Source organism: Chaetodon auriga, chromosome 23 (assembly GCF_051107435.1).
Source record: "Chaetodon auriga isolate fChaAug3 chromosome 23, fChaAug3.hap1, whole genome shotgun sequence".
Lineage (NCBI taxonomy): Eukaryota > Metazoa > Chordata > Actinopteri > Chaetodontiformes > Chaetodontidae > Chaetodon > Chaetodon auriga.
Genome location: NC_135096.1, coordinates 13618135 through 13636315, shown reverse-complemented (window position 1 = coordinate 13636315; position 18181 = coordinate 13618135). Strand labels below are relative to the sequence as shown.

The following is an 18181-nucleotide window of genomic DNA, read 5'->3' as shown; positions in this document are numbered from 1 at the left end:
CAATATCACAAACACTGCATATTTTCCCTTGCGAAACACTGCAACACCTCTTTCCATGCCTGATGTTGAAACACTCTCATCTAGGCTTGACTACTGCAATACACTTTTCACTGAACTATTACTAAATTAACTATTACCAAACTACATCTCACACAAAATACTGCTGCTGGATCATTAACTAAAACTAGCAAATTTGATCATATCACACAGGTTCTTATTTCCTTACACTGGTTCAATGGACAAGCTGGATCTGACTTCAATAAAGTAGTAGCAGTAGTAGAGTTCAATAATGTGCTATACAAATAAAAATGATTTAATTTTATTAATTTTAGTACTTTTTATTGAACATACAGTTGCAAAGACAGTATTTTATGTGGATGGAGCTTAAAAGTCGAGCCAGTGCGGAAGCCCCTTTAACATGCTTTCCTTCTAATGGCCAGAATGGGGACTCCACTGGTTGCCAAAGTCCAATTGCAAGCTTTATGAGAAAACGACCATACTTCTGACTTGATTTATTACCTCAGTGAACATTTTCCAAATGAGTTTATGGCCTCAATCGCTAAGTCTTTTTCAGTGACCATAATTTATTTAGTAAATTATGCCCCCATTTTGGGAAAAATAGACAGCAGAGCAGGTTATGCTTCAGGGCATGACTACCTCTGTGATCAACAAGTTGCTACCACAGCATGTCCTCAGGGTCTCAGTCGACAGAGGCCTAGCAATGTGCACCCTTTTCAGCTACATCCGCTTGTCCAAATACGGCCACTTCTGGCTCCACAAAACCGAGATGACGATGGCCATAACGCCAAACTCACCAATGGGTGACGTCACAGTGGCTCCATCCACTATTTATTCTAAGGTCTGTGAGCATATCAGTAAAGGCGGCAAAAATGGTGAAAATGAACATTTCTGCAACACACTGAGTGTATTTCATTTGTGTTCCTAAAATATCTGCTTCTGAAGACTGAAGCAGATGTGACTTGAAGCACGTCATGAGGTCTGTTTATTTTCGAAATATCTCAACAAGACCATGGCCTCTTCCTGACCTTAACCACAAGTCACTCGCACCACTATTCACCCCAACCACCTTGCTATGACTTCTACGCAGTACAAGAACAAAGCACACCTTGGATTAAATAAACATGGCAAATAATGTAGAGTATGTATCCAAAAGATACAAAAGAGTGGCAGGGTGGTTTTCACCCCACACCCTGTTCGGATAGGTCTCAGAGAATCTTCACCCTCTACAAGCTTGTTAAAATGTTCAAAACTTTGCGGATTAGGAGCGCTAAAGAGAGCACATATTTAATGTAGATTGAAGACGTTTGGTTTTGTGGAGCAAGTAATCTCTATTATGCTTCAACATGCAGTCTTACTCCTCTGTTTACAGGCACATCAACACTATGAGCACAAGCAGAGTAACAGCATTCACTGAAGTTGTGCTTGTGTCCATTCACTCTTTTAGCTCTGTTTTAAGTCTCCATTAAGTCCTGAGAAACATCTGAGGCTGTTAAGCTGTTGAACTCTCCACTATGTTGATCAGTCTTCAAGTACATCCGCCTGGAGTTTGCTGCTGGACAGCTTGCATACAGTGAACCTTACAGCTGTCTGCTGCTGCTGCTGCTGCTGCTGCTGGAATTTTAAATTCATGATAGATGAATAAACAGGATAGACAAACACCCCTTCACCCCCTGCTTCCAGTCTGCCGCGCCAGGCTAAACACACCACTGAGGTTCAGTTGTCTTCTCCACTAACTTTCGGTGAGACAACAAATAAGAAAAAAAATCCAAAATGTCACAGTATTCCCTTGAGACGAAAACTGTGTTTTTCCAGAGATTTTATTTGACAGCTGCTCTGCATATTTGCAAACCGTGATGTTCATTTTAGAAGCAATTTGACACCATACGGCGGCAATTTCGTTTTCTTAGTTTAAAAAAAAAGGGGATGGGCTTTTAAATTCTGCTTGAGGCGAGGCCTGACTGTTATCACTGCACATTTCCAACTTCCTAATGAACTACTGAGTTTTACGTACTAACATTTAACCCACTTTGCAAAGAATCTTCCAAAAGCCGTCTGTGCCATGGCTCATCCTGGTCCCACGACTGAGTCGACCACCATGAATGAAACACAAAAGCTGAAGCGGTTAGCTGAAACACTGAGGTTTCGCACGAACTTGTTGTTAACCAAATTCATTGACTTGTAGTTTTGCCTAATTTGTCGTGGAAGCTGCCTGCCCTTTATGCCTGAGCTGACTGAAAACTAGAAAGAACACAGCACTGCAACAGTCCCTGAACAACCCAGCTGACATCACTGACTATACTGAGTTTCATTGAGTTGTAGACTAAACAACAACCAAAAAAGTAAGTTTATCCAATGTTAAAGTTCATGCAGTAGTTTTCTATATTAAATATTCTAAAAATATAAATAAATTAGAAGCTAACCTGAAAAAGATGGAGAAAACTATCCATCCATGCTTCTTTCTCATCTGTCTTTCTGTAGAGCTCAAAACACTAAACCCTGGTAGACAGTGAGCGCTAACGGTGGGGCAGAGAGAGAGAGACAGGAAGAGAGAGAGAGAGAGAGAGAGAGAGAGAGAGAGAGAGAGAGAGAGAGAGAGAGAGAGAGAGAGAGAGAGAGAGAGAAGAGAGAGAGAGAGAGAGAGAGAGAGAGAGAGAGAGAGAGAGAGAGAGAGAGAGGAGGGAGGGGTGAGACACACCACAAGTGTGGTGGGAGGGACAAAGAGCGAGAGAGAGAAACAGAGAGAGCCTGAGAGAGGACTAAAATAACTTGGTGTACTTCCTTAATAAGCAGAATGCCAAACTGATGAATATTCTCTCTCTCACTTACTTACTTACACACACACACACACACACACACACACACACACACACACACACACACACACACACACACACAGCACTGACGCAGAGGAAATAAAAGAAGAAAGATAAGCTGATTGTGACATTACACAAAAAGGTGAGTTATACCGCCCTCAATATGGCCGATATTCTGAAATACATTACTAAAATAAAAATGCTTCACAAACGATTCTACAATTTCATTCTCAATTCGTATAGAATTATATAACAAAATGCTTTAATAATGATTATGTAAGTTAATGCTTAGTGGTCACCATAAATAAACATTTCACAAATCAAATGAGAATATATAAGTATACTGACTAAACACATTAAGTATAAAGATCAACATGTTTGACAGCACTGATAAGTACACATGGATTGCCCTTTATGACAGCTGGTGTTGCACATCAGCTGCCGGTGACATGCTCGGTCCGCCCCCTGACCTTTGATGGATGAAGCTGACAAATTTTATTTATTGCACTCCTGCAAGTTACACTATGGATAAATTATTTTCTGATAGAATTCTCTATCTATGAGAATGATAAGGATCAGCACCTCTAAATCTGAGGCCATGGTTCTCATTAGGAAACCGATGGATTGTCTACTCCGGGTAGGGAGTGCCCCAAGTGAAGGAGTTCAAGTACCTCGGGGTCTTGTTCACGAGTGAGGGGACAATGGAACGTGAGATTGGTCGGAGAATCGGAGCAGCGGGGGCGGTATTGCGTTCGCTCTACCGCACCATTGTGACGAAAAGAGAGCTGAGCCAGAAGGCAAAGCTCCCCAGGGAGGTGTTCCAGGCACGTCCAGCTGGGAGGAGACCACGGGGAAGACCCAGGACTACGCAGAGAGATTATATCTCCACACTGGCCTGGGAACGCCTCGGGATCCCCCAGTCAGGGCTGGTTAATGTGGCCTGGGAAAGGGAAGTTTGGGGTCCCCTGCCGAAGCTGTTGCCCCCGCGACCTGACCCCGGATAAGCGGTTGAAGATGAGATGAGATTAATTCTATATCTATTTAACATTAAATTAGTTAATACCAAAGTGAATGTTGTGTTAGCTGGTCAATATGCTCTCTGGACTCAAAGATGGAGAGAAATACCGTGGCAGCACATTTACATTTGGAAAGTATTGTTGTTTTATTGTCTAGTCGTCTGATTGCTTTATTTTCATACTAGTTTGCAAAGACAGAACAAACCAATTAGCCTGTAATGCTGCACCCTGATCCCTTCCAACCAATGAACACTGACAATTGTTTATTGTGTCTAGCCAAGCTGGAAGCACAACTATTATCGTTGTCACTGTTGTTGTGAGGATTATGATCCCTTTTCACATAATGACTAGTGACCCACTGGCAAGGTCACACACACATATGCACACTCGCACACAAACACGCACCAAAATATAATCCCGATCCACTGACTCACCAGGACAGCAGGAAATAGCAATATGAGGGTGTTATCTGATGTGTGTAGATCGAGAAGTGTGTGATGTCTGTTATACTAGAAAGGGTCGAGGCCCTGTGTGTGTCAGAGGGTCTACAGCAGTGTGCCTGAGGGTGTGAAGGTGTGTGTGCGTAGGTTTGGTTGCTGTTACTGCAACTGTGAGATGCCTTAGTGTCGTGTACAACACATCTGTTCACATCCTGTCTAATTCAGGCAAGAGGCTGAGTCTCAGCCAATAGCTCCACCTGCTGGTCACCACCATCATTTATCCAATATCTTTTATTTTTTAACAATTTAATATTCTGGTTCTTGTTTTCCCTCTTTTTCCACTCATTCAGTCTTACCTCCTGGCGAAGAGCTTGAGTCCAGTGAAAGACTTGGAGCAGCCGCTCGGCATGTCCGTCTCTTCCTCGACACGGACCGGGGGGGCGGAGGAGGAAGGCACAGACGAATTGGAGGAGGAGGATGCAGAGCTGAATTCTCCATCACCTCCTCTTATGTTTCCTTCTCCTTTTTCTGTCTCACCGCCACAGGCCTCAAGTCCAGCCCCATGTCCCAGATCAGTATATGCTCCCGGGTCAGGATCCATGACATGGACCATGCTTTGTCACATTTTTTGTCAGATAAATTACAACTCATGGAATTCTGGGTAGTTCTTAAAAAAAATTGCAACATTCATAGAAAGAAAAGTCCTTATATGACGAAAGTCCTGACTGTCCCCTGTGTGATCCAGGCAATCCCAAAGGAGGACAACGAATGTTCCTTTCAGTTCCTGCACCAGGTACAGCAACAACAGCAGCAGTACAAACTTTAATAGTAAGGTTAAAGCGCTTAAATGTTCATCAAATACTAGTGAAAAACTATGTTTAAACAAACTAGCATTATGAAGGTACTGCACTCAAACTGCCATTACACTCAGTAATGGTACTACAATGAATTATTACTACACTGAAACTGCTCTATGACTTCAAACATGGCTACTTTACAGAGGCTGCAAAGTCAATAATCCATATGCCAAAGGTCCTTTACTAGACACACAAGGTCTGTGTGTGTGTGTGTGTGAGATTAGTGTCGGGTCCTGAGGGAGAGATAATCCTTCCCAGCTTTCCGCTCCACGTCCACTCAGTAGTACCGCTGTCAGCAGCAGAAGTATCAGTGCAGTAGTACTCCACTCCCTGTGACGGCCAGTCACTGTTCATTCCCTTCTGTCTGTTCTTCAGCTTTTCACTCCTGCTTCCCTCCTTTCTTTTCTTCTTCTTGTCTCGTCTTCACTAAGTTAAGACTATTTCCTCCTCCTCCTCCTCCCTCTCCTCTTCTTTAGTCTTGCCGAGTTTAATTACTCTCCATATGACCTGCACATTGACACACACGCGACTAAGTTGCACACTGCTACACACACACTCGAGTAAACACACACTGATCCTCTACTACCCACCCGGCTAAAACCAGGAAGTGGACAATGACAACAATCAGGGCCTCACTGTTAGCTGCCCTGTCACATGCCTGACTGAAATGCTCTCACTGACTGACTGCTGCTCCTTCCTGTCTGCCTGCTGTGATCTAGCTTTAGTTTGGGTGTTTTGGGAGTTCTGTCAGCGTAGTTAGATGACAAATGGGTAAAGTCTACTTGCCAGCTAGATCTGCAAATTGTTTAACTGTCTTCTGTGGAGTAAGGTTTCCTGACTGTGATTCGCAGACGACAGCGTGGCAAGAAATAAAGGATTTCCACGCACACAGGTGCACAATTGATGTCACACAGGTGACATTTGTTGAAGACTTAAGGGAGTTCAGTGCTAAATGCTTGCAGGTGGGGCGTCTGAAGCGGGACAACACACTGTCATTACATTTATTCCATTTGTCCTTGTCCCCACCGCACTCTTTTTCATTCTACTACAAGGATGGATATTTTTTTATTTTTCTAAAGTTTCCACATATTTCTGAAAAATAATCCACACTTTAAAAATAACTTTCATTCAGAAATGAAAGAAATGCTAAGACATATGCACATTGTAAATTTTGAAAAAAAAAGAAAAAAAAAAAAAAAGATTTTCTTACACTCAAACTCAAGATGGCTGAACAAGTTGCTCAGATATGACTGCTGGCAACAAATCAGAAAAGTGGCCCAAATCAGAATGAATACTGTCTGACTTTGATAAACTTGAAGAAACACTCATTGGACATCATCAGCATTCACCCTTTCTCCATGTACTGCTTTGCATTAACCACATGAGGCCGCTGTCTAAATGATAACCAGACAGTCCCTTGTGTGTGGTATTAGTGGACCGTAATGTTTTTACATCTAAATAAATGGCAAATGGACTGCATTTATATAGCACTTTTCTAGTCTTACCAACCACTCAAAGCACTTTACAACGCAGGCCAGCATTCACCCCTTCACACACTGGCAGCATACCATGCAAGATGCCACCTGTCCATCAACAATAGCCATTCACACACACTCAAACACAGACAGCACAGCTATCAGGAGCAGTGTTGAGACTGCAGGGGCAAAGGACTAAACCACTGACCCTCTCATTAGTGAAAAACTGTTCTCCCTCCAGAGCCATAACTACCCCAAGGTCAGAGGTGTATTCCACATGGTCCATCCATATACGAGGATTCAACTTAGTCTTGTTCATGTGCCATGGCACAACAATGCTTAGAATAACCGTACCTCACAATGATGACAATGGCCCTTATTTTTACTGTACTGGGCATTTTCGTACCTTTTTTCTGGTACTTATGCTATGCTAAGCTTACTGGCTGCTGGCTCAAGCTTCTTATTCTGTCTCCAAACCTTCAATTGTCAACATGTTTCAGACATTATGGGATTGATTCAACTTTTTAGTCCCATTCATACTAATTCAGCCTTTTTATACCTTTCATCAGCTCATTTAAATCTTGAAATATCCCACATCTTTCATACGTTATCGGTATTATTTAACTTTTACAGCCAGCAGTGCACTTTAGCATTAGCAACATCACACTCATCATTCACACCACAATTTCTCATGAAATTCCATTCTCTGGTTATGATTGATGTTGAATAGATATTGTATTTCCAACCATAACTGAATCAATACTGATTCAACTGACTTTACGGCTCTATAACACCAGTACACTACTTCCTCCTTAGCTTGACAGACAATGCTCATAATTTCTACAACCACTAGATGGTGCTGTTGCACGAAAATAAACACATTTTTGTGGCCGGTGAATACAGGTGAAAGGAATGAGACTCAAATGCAGACAGAAGCAGATGGACGGGATCGGTTCAATGATTGACTGCAGCAGAGACAATGCAGAATTGTGAGGCAGGCGAGAGTCCACAGCAGGAGGGAAGTCCAAAAAGGTAAACAAAGCCAGGCAGGCAAGCAAGGTACCAGGTGATAAACAGGGCAGGTAAATCCAGAACAGGTAACAACGGCTGATACTCAAAGCATGAAACACACGGCACCTTTGACAAACAGGAAAAATGAATCTGGGCCAGTATGACTATGACTACTGGACAATCTGGCTAGTTTTTTACTTCATATGCTGGGATCAACCTGCAGTGGCTTGCGCTACATTTTAAAAACAAATGCAGTAAATTGCAAAAAAAAAAAGGTTCCTTTCAGTAATTTAGTAGATGAAAATCTTCAGTGGGATCATATCAGCATTTGTTTTTATATAGTATAAAATCACCTATATGCTGTGAGTATGAGAGGACATAAAAGCAGCTCAGTGTGAAAAGAAGACTCTTGTTGTGGTTATTGTGCAATGTGACTATGGTTTCAGTCCCTCCGACAGACAAATGCATATGCAAACACACACATGCACTCACACATGCACGCACACACACACGCACACACCTGCTCCCATCTATTCTGCTTTCACTATTCCCTCTTATCCATCGCCCACTCGGTATTTCCATGACAAACAAAATGCCACTCAAGGGCACGATACACAATTCAGAGAAATCCTTTTAACTTCCCAACACCCACTGCTGACCTATTTTCACTGTTTGTCTCTAACGAAGGGCTCTGATTATAAATTCTAACATTAATCCTAAACCTGACCCCAGAGCAATTTTCCTAATGAGTTGCAGGAAACCGTCCACAGCGGTAAGCCCCTTCTCTCTTGTTTTTCAGTAGTACACATGAAATTGTGTCTGAAAATAATACTTGATGTGTGCATTATGTGTTAAACTCAGAGTAATGCTTATTAGGAAGTGGCATTAAATTTGATGCCAGTCATGAGGACTCAGGTTTTTTTGCTAAAGACGAATACTTATTTCAAGTCAATGTTCCATTTATGTTTCAAGTGAAGTTGTGAATAATACTCAACTATCATAGTAAAAGTATTATTTGTTATAGCAGCAGTGACAATAGGAGCAGAAGTAACACTGAGCAGAATTTGTTGTGCCAGCAGCAGTAGAAGCAGTGTTGTTTGCAGACATAACAAAACCAAGACCATGTCAGCATGTTGTGCTTAGTTTAGGGTATTGGTGCTGTCCTGATGATGGCGTTGGACGAACATTGAAGGGATCACCAAAGTTGAGACTTCTCCAGTAGTATGGATGTTTCATGCCAGTCTACCTCATGTGCACATCAGCCATACTGTCGAAGTTAAAAGATTGCGGTTACATTTTGAAGGTCTATGGGAGGGACAAGAACTCCAGTCTCCCATGTGAAAGTTAGTTGCATTCACCGGCCACACCCAGCATTTAGTCTGCACCAAAAAGCATTCAAGAGTGAGGTTGTTGGTTTATAAAACTAATAACCTTGATATACTGAAGCTAAGCGTGGATGTTGTGAACACAACTTGGTTTTTGCATTAAAAAGTTATTTAAACTGTTTGGCATCTTATTGTCAGATTAAGTTCCAGTTTTCTAGAACACAGCAACAGTGCTTTCCAAAGATTATGATCTGGGATGGTTGTGGCTCAGGAGATAGAGCAGGTTGTCCACTAATCACACTGATTACGTGGTTGGCGGTTATATCCCCTGTCTCCTAGACAATGAACCGCTACAAGTATGCACTTGTCACACACTGCACATTAATGCAATGTTCATGGTCATGCACATGTAAAAGGGACGTTGATGAATCACCAGTGCAGATCTGCACCATCTGTCTGCTGACTGTGTCAGCTCCATCTGTGAAAGGTACCACTGTTAGTGCCAAGTACACTTGTGACAAGAATATTGGATGGATTTTTACATTGTGGTTACACAGAACAGGGGACTAGTAGCCTGGTAGCATATTAAACAATCTCAGGGTTCTGCTGTAGAATATCCCACAATGCTGCTACAGAAATCAATCCTCTAAACTGGTAATCATCCATGCTGTTGTTTGATCAAATTCTGATTTGCGATGCAAGTGAAGTGTCTTTCCACTGTTCCAGCAATCATCACTGACTCTGGTTTTGTTGAAATAAACTTTTACCTAGCTACCGATAGCGGAGCATTAACTGTGGCATCACCAATTTCATTGTTTTGTCAAAACATTACAAGAACAGCAAAGAAATGAGATTTAGTAATACATAATATGGTATAGTTGTAAGTGACTCCATCTCTTCTCCACTGCAGAGGGACAGCAGCGATCAGTGATATTGATTAACCTACTTACTCCATCTGACCCTGCAGGCTGACAGCTAATACCATCTGGTAGTTTTGTTTCACTTGACTGATAACTGGAGCAGCCATACTGTGGCAGGGATGGAGAGGAACAGTGCTTTAACTCTATGTGTTCAGTTACTGAGGGATAATGTGATAGACATCTGAATGAGCGGCTTTTGTCCAATCCAAGAATCATGTATCATATCATACAATATCATGTTCACTTCTCGTTTCAATGTCTTTTGCTTTACTTTATGTTTCAGCAACTAATAAGTGTTATCTGGTACAAGTAAACGAGTAAAGTAAAGGCAAACACGAGGCATACTGATAATACACAAAGTTCCGTTCAGGATTGGTGGGCTCAGAGTTGCTGTCAATCCTTTATCTTTGCCATCTCTGTTTGCTTCCATCTGGTGTGCTGTTGGGCTACATTATGCAATTTCTTGGCTTGAGGCAAGAAGTGCATTATTCATTCCCTGCCACCCAGCTGGTCAAGTTAACACTTATCAATCATGACCGTCAGTATGATCATCAGTTGCTTTACCTCAGGCTGAGGTAAAGACTCAAGGTCTGCAAACGCTTCTCTGTGGACCATTTCCTCAACAAGTTTCTTGGCGATCTGTTTCCAGGCTTTCACACTGATTTGGGTTCCCAGGTTACCTTTTATGCTGACCAACCTTGAGAAGACAACACAAATTTATTCTTATTAACATCTATCAGCTGCAACAACATGTTTCCCGTTCAGCTAATTAACAGCCTTTCATCCATCCCAGCCATCTGGCAGCAGCAGGTCTGTGTTCCATTTGCAGACTTTATTGTCAGTGATAACCATTGTTAATGCAATTACAAATACCAGATGTAGCGGTAACCCTGATTACATTTTGTGCAAACAGCATCTATATCATGTTTGGTATTTACAGAGCCTCACAGTTTATGCAGTAAAAGTGCCTGGAGTATAAGAGAAGGTGACAACTAATGCCAGGATCAGACAACGTGATATTTTGGTTGTTTGACATAATCACTGTGTCAGATTAGACAATCATAGAGTCACCACTTGGCTAAGATAGCAGGCCACATGATGGACATTGACCCGTCAGAGTTCGATTGTTTGTACTGCAGAAAACAGATTTTATGACATCCCATATCATATATTCATGTATTTTAATATTTGCATTGTGTTACACCTGTAACCACAAACAGGCTGCAGTAAAAGTGGGCTCACATGCCTGCTCTGGTTCTCTCTCTCTCTCAGGCATGATCTTTACTCCCATATAGTGTGAATCAACACGCTGCTGAACATTTGGTAAATGGTAAATGGACTGCATTTGTTTAGCGCTTTTCTAGTCTGACGACCACTCAAAGCGCTTTTACAACAAGTCTGCATTCACCCACACATTTGTACGGCAGCTAAGCCACCTGCTCATTATGAGTGTGATCCATTCACACACACTCACACACCGATGGCACAGCATCAGGGGCAATTTGGAGTTCAGTATCTTGCACATGGATACTGCGACATGTAGGCTGCCAAGGCCAGGGATCGAACCACCAACCCTCTGATAGGTGGACGACCTAAGCCAGTTTATTAATTTTGAATTGCTTTCACAGATCGGTCCTGGTACTGACCTGCAGCTGAGAGAGAGAGAGATAAATGTAAATCAGTTGATACGTGTTTCATTAACTAAATAAAGTGAAAGTATTCACTTCTGTTTTAAACTGACAATTTTGGATGCAGGGACAACAAACCTCCCAAACAAACAGGAACTGCTTCCTTATGTGAAGAAATTAAGTTTATGATATTTTTTAAAAACCATAGTGCACCGTTTTGTTAAATTATATATATAAATATTAAATTATTATCAATTATTCACAATATTTAACAAATATATTCTGCGGATTCCCCTACTCACCCAGCACTGTGATAAAGAGAAATGCCCTGCTTAAAAGTGCATGTAAAAAGTGCAACAAGCGAGGACATTGGGCACAAGTGTGTCGTCTGAAAATACTGGATGAAGTCATAGAGAGTAGTCAGAGACAGTTTGGGTTTCTGGGGAAAAAGGCAGCAAGTCTGGATAAATGGATTTTTACTCTCACAACCTTTAAGATAAATGCAGGAGCTGATGTGACTGTCTTAAGTGAAAAGACACTGTGATTCCCTAAAGTCTATAGACTTGGTCCTGAAACACACCTTTTGTTTGCCCAGGGGGCAAGTTCAAACGAATAGGTTGGTTCAGAGCTAATACTGTGTACAGAGGCAAAGAATACACACTTCACGTGTATGTAAACAGCTCAGTCTCCCAAAAGCAATTAAAATGGGTCTAGTGAAGAGAGTGGAGCATGTCAGAAATGTGTTCGGAACCAGATGTGGGCTTGGAGAGATGTCATGGAGAGAGATGTCATGGAGAGAGATGTCATGGATCTGTCACCCTGGACAATTACATTTCAGCATTCTACTAACTATTACTTCAATACCAGCTGCAAGTTTTTACTAATCTCCAGTTGTTGAAGTTCTCAAATTGCTGCAGTGATATAGAAGTACACTCAGTGATGTTGGGTGTGGTCACAGGTGAAACAGACTTGAAACAGTCAACCGAAGTGGTCAATGACACAATGCAGTTCAGTCTGTGTATTCATCATTGTTAGGAACACCACACTCCTTCACCTTGCCACTCTAAACCAGCTAAATTCCTGGAGACGCCCTCTCTCCTTTTTAATCATCGTCTGTGTAGGCTTGTATGTCTATGTTGACAATAAATCACAGAAAACACAGATACAGCAGGTCAAGCTTCATTCAGGACGTCTGCTGGGAGCAGTGAGAGAGCAGCTATTAAGGGAGCATCCTGTTTACAGTTGAGGAGGAACTGCAATCAGATTAGAGACTATCACACAACAATAGTTTCTGAGACAACAGGCAAGCCAATATTCCATTTGTGGATAAAAAGAGTCACATCTGGTGTGAATCCAGTCTTTGGGTAAGGAGTAAGAGACTAACTGAACAACAGAAACAGAAACAGATTACATCAGCTGTCTGTCCAAAATCAGTCTCAGCTTCCACTGGGAAGAGGTCAGAGGTCATGCACCAGTCGCTGTGTAGGTTCACAACTAAAACTCAGTTGTGTACACTCAAAACGGAAATATGCAGGCACTTCATCAGATTCATAAAGCCATGTGCTGTCATGGCTCTCTTTAATATGTCTCACTTTCAATGTTCATTTCCAGTTAGCCATAATGTAGACACACCTCTAAGTCATATCAATTCAAATAGGCGGGACACTGTGAAAAACCAATGAAAGCGCTGCATTCACCCTTTCACACACATTATCACACTGGTGGTATACCATGCAAGATGCCACCTGCTTGTCAACGATAACCATTAACACACACTCAAACACAGATGGCACAGCTATACGCTGGCTGGGCCGCCTTCTGATAAGTGGACGAGCGCTCTACCTCCTGAGTCAGAGCTGCCCCCCAAGCTAGTGAGCAATAGCGCACATCCAAGAGTCACCGGGTTCTTGTTAACCTCAGAGATAGGACATCAGAGTTCGGGGGAGTTATAGTGCTTAAAGGTCTCAGCGATGGAACTGATCTTAACCTTTTCACTTTGGATAAGGGGGCAAATACTCATAAACATGTGAGACAACACCTTAACTGTTATTTAATTACACACACACACACACACACACACACACACACACACACACACACACAGTATGTGCACAGCTGCAGTGTAACATTCAGGTAAAACAGGTTAGCAGGAAATGGGCCGCATTCCACTTTTTCTGCTTCGGTTTGTGTGGAGCGTTTCCTACCTGTAAGACAACTGCTTCCTGAAGGTCAGCTGGACAACCTCTGCCTCAATCTGGGACACTGACAGCTGGCCGGCCTCGTCCTCTGCTCCCTCCACCTTCTCTCCTGGTACCTAAAAGCAATGCAAGTAGAATAAATGACCGAGACACGTTGACCGAGCTGATCAGACAGAACGCACTGACAGAGGGACACATTTCATGTTCTGTGTGGAACCTACCTGTGGCAGCTGTCAGCGTGTCTGTACCAGTTCTTTTAATGTCAGTTTGAGCTTAAACGCAACACACTGCACTGCCTGCCGCTGCAGTGTGGTGTGACAACAGACGCAGAATACAGCTCCTGAATAACAGACGATGCAGTGACACTGTACTATTGTAATATTTCACACTAACTATGTTTGCTATAGTTGGGTGGAAAGAACAGACAGACAGACAGACAGACAGACAGACAGACACACACACACACACACACACACACACACACACACAGACACACACCTGACAGCTGTCGGGCTTCAGCGTGTTCTTGCTCCCCTCCGCGGCGAACACGTCCTCCACCTCGGCTACGTCCTCCAGCCCTCCAGGCCCCTCCACTCCCGGAGAAGCGGCGTCTGTCATCCTCTCTGCGGTCCCCTTTGCTTCACGATTACTAATGTTAGACCGTGATCGTCATATTATCCACACTCGGTCGACTCGGCTGCTTCCTGCTGTGTCCCTGTATTTTCACGAGTCGCTACTCCGGTGCCTGTTTCAATGAAGCTGGCTCTGTGTCATACTCCGTAGATCGCGCTGTTGCATCGAGCTGTCAGGCCAGCCGGGACACCAGCTCACTGTGACCGATCAACTGCATGTCCGCGAGTTCCTCACGGGGAAATGGAAAGTTACTTTGTCGGCGGCAGTTTGCGGTTTTCTGCTCCGTCGTGCATCCACATATTGCAGGAAATTATTTGTGAGCTCTCTCTCTCTCTTTCCCACTCTCTCTCTCCCTCCCTCACTCTCCCTCCCTCCTTCGTCTATTTAATAACACCACTGCTGATATTGGTGAGGAATTAAATCCCCAAAGTCAGCTATGCATTGATATCTTATTTGTGAATGGATTTTATTGCCATTCTGACCCCACCGTAGGCCACCTTCATAAATGGCTTTATTAAAAGTTGACACCTCATTTGCGAATGTTTTATAGATCGTTTAACATCTGAACACGAGGTGTGGAGTATCTGATAACAGTATATTTATTGCACCTTGATATCTACAACTACAGATTTGATTGACATTGATGATAACACATGAAATCGCCTAGTGACTTCCTCTGAATGAAGGAGTGAGTTGGTGGCTTCCTGGGCTCCATCCCTGAAAGTTTTCTCAAAAGCCCCAAATCTTTTAGGTGTTTACAATGACTTCAACTTTGTGTAATCCATGGATCAATGGAGCAAAGTTCTATTACTGGGGAAATATCACCACCTGCAGGGCCTATCATTGAAATGAGGGGTTGTTGGCTTGCGTGTGTCTTGTTTCCTTCAGTCGTGGCACGGTCTGCGAGCAACCTAACCAGATTATTATATATATCTGTGTGTGTGTGTGTGTGTGTGTGTGTGTGTGTGTGTGTGTGTGTGTGAAAAAAATTCTGTAAACTAAGAATGCTTTCAAAAACACAATTAACAATCGTTTATTTTTATCAATTTACAAAATGTAAAGTGGGAAAACTGTGTGCAAGTGTGCCCAGAAGAATTGATGCTGTTTTGAAGGCAAAGGGTGGTAAACTATATATATATGTGAATGTTTTTATGTAGATATACATATAGTTTTAAATATATATGTATTTGTCCCTCAAAACCCTCCACAGACCAGCAACATTTTAGCGTTTTTAAGGAGAGGAAGGTGATATGATGTCAGTCCAGCAGGGGGCAGCAGAATTCAGCTTCTCAGAGAACAACCAGACAGTGAAGAGACACTCTCAAGGTTTGATGAAGTTTTTAATGCATGGATAAAATGCATTTATCTATCTCCTGTTTTATAGCCACATGTCACAAGAATCTCCACTAAAGATGCTTCATCACCATCAACGGAGTTCAAATTTATTATGTTTCATCATATCTTGTCTCTAACACATTTTCGTCTTGTACCAGTGGAGAAGCTGAAGAGAGCCTGTCATAAAGCAAGTCACATGTACAAGGAAACAGTTTCTGATTGCTAGAATTGTTCCTCCTGCCAGTACTGACAGAGAAGAGATCCCTTCCTTGTGCAATTCTCTTATATATAATAAGAGATACACTCCACCCTCTTTGTCCTTATTAAAAAGTTCATCAAAATGAATATGGGGCTAATATAATAACACAATATAAGCCACACAGCAAGCTCAGGTCATCTAATTGGACTCCCATCATCTTCTACATTGTCACTTTAACTTGCTTACTTGAAGGTAAGTGAATTGTTTTACCTCCCTAGAGGTGACACAAGCAGATGTGTGAGGGTCTTATAAACAAAATGTGACTTGGCTTGTTACTAGCTGTAGATGGGATATGGTGATATCCCCCATAAGTTGCTCTTTATAAAGGACAAAAATCAGTGAATGAATATGAACCATCCCACCAGTTTGCCAGATTGATGTGGCCAAAACAACTTTTCAGAGCTGTGGAAACAGAGCACACAGGCATTGTCTGCCCCATTGATAAAAACCCAGAATGCTGAGTCTGCTGAACTGCTGCCAGTCTAACGGCATCTACGTCCGGTCTGCAGCAGCTACCAACCCCAAACCCCAACAACCTCCCCAAACTGCACCTAAAACAGCCCCAGCCCTGGCTGCCTGGCCCAGTTGCTCTTGGCCTGTGGGTGCATGGACTAGCTAAGCCCCTGTGCTGGCTGGCCAAAGCCCTGTGGGATTAGACTAATGCAGGCGGCGGGAAGCCACTGGTGGTGAAAAAACAGGCATGGGAAGTACCTTTATCTTTACATTAGAATTTACTCTACTAATTTACTGTCAAGTGAAGTATAAAAGTTGGCAAAACCCAGGAAACATACCTCTTTCCTGTTAAAGGGGTGAGCCACTCACTTAAGGACCATGAAAACACACTTTTCCACATTCACACAAGGCTGACCATCTATATTGATGTGAGTTTCCTCATCAGGAGAGAGAATCAGAATATCATCCAGGTAGAGAAAAACAAACCAGTTTAACATATTCTGGAGTACATCATTGACCAGAGCCTGAAAGACAGCCGCAGCACTGGTTAAGTCAAAAGGCATCACCACATATTCATAATGCCCACGAGACGTGTTGAACCCTGTCTTCCACTCATCCCCCACCCTTATTCTCATCACATTTAGTGAAAATCTTAGATCCTTGCAACCACTCAAAATCTGAAGAAATAAGAGGAGGGGGTACCTGCTGTTAATGATAAGGTCACTCAGGCCTGTGTAGTCAATGCAGGGGTGGAGTGTCCTGTCCTTTTTGTCCATAAAGAAGAATGTGGCTTCAGCAGGTGATGAATATGGTGGGATGATACCGGCAGCACAGGATGATTTGATGTGCTTGTTCATAACTTCCACCGCTAGGGCCTTTAAACACACCTTTTTCCCTGACATTGTCCTATTAGGGCTCCAGCAGCCTCACTACCTCAAATGAGGTGACCAAAAATCATGCATAAAGCATCTGAAAAAAGGTCAACAGTTGCACAAATGGGAGACTTTCTAGCCCACTCCACTGTTGTCCCAGCTTCAGCTCTGCCTGAGAGGTGGGAGGTAATATAGGCCTGTCAGTGCGACAGGTCCTTATGATGAATCAAGGTCATTTCTTTAAGAAGAGTGGTGGTCCAGAACAAGGCAAACAAATCAGATTAGTGGGAAAAGGCAAAAATCTAAATTGAGGCAGTAATCAAACACATAGGAAAGCAATGGCTGGAACATTCAACACAAGGTACAGAGACGATCAGGCACAGAGGGAAGGGTCCAAAGGGTCCGGTCGAATAGTCACAAAATGATGTCCTGTGTCTTTTTCTCAACACTTCCTGAAAAATGCCATGAGGACAAGGAAAGGTGTGAAGGAGAATTCATAAGGATTTAGGAAAAGACTACTGCCTTGTTCAGAGAATCTGACTGCACTGGGTCTGTTGTGGTGAAACAACAATGTTCTGAAGATGGACTACTCAAAATGCACCGTATATACATAACCCTGAGTGTTCTTATTGTGTTGTTTCATGCGCTCTATATCAACGTGGACAACTGGGTGAAAAACATTACTTCATTCCAAAGGCTGGAATTGAATTAAATTCTAAATTTTAAAACTAAATTCTACAGGGAGCCAGTACAGAGTGGCTAGTTTCAGAGAGATATGATCTCTTTTCCACATGCTGCAGCATTCTGTAGCAACTGGATGTTTTTAACAAATTTGGGCAGTTTGATTTGATAGTAAGGAATCACAATAATCCAACCTGGAAGTTACAAATGCATGGAAGGCAGTCCTTAAAACATATTTTACATG

General features: G+C 42.5%; 1 protein-coding gene across 3 annotated transcripts in view; it reads right to left on the bottom strand.

Annotated features, from left to right (window-relative positions):
- LOC143315765 (diacylglycerol kinase zeta-like) overlaps positions 1-14723 on the bottom strand; it is a 78204-nt gene extending 63481 nt beyond the window's left edge. For 2 of the 3 annotated variants that reach the window (XM_076723155.1, XM_076723156.1), the window contains exons 1-2: positions 14203-14723; positions 13711-13820 (exon numbers count right to left, since the gene is read on the bottom strand). In XM_076723155.1, coding sequence (XP_076579270.1) covers positions 13711-13820; positions 14203-14322 — 230 coding nt within the window. In that variant the 5' untranslated portion in view covers positions 14323-14723. Of the gene's footprint in view, positions 1-4646; positions 5721-13710; positions 13821-14202 lie in introns of those variants that run through there. The other variant, XM_076723154.1, reaches the window with a different exon arrangement.
- Between the last annotated feature and the right edge of the window lie 3458 nt (positions 14724-18181).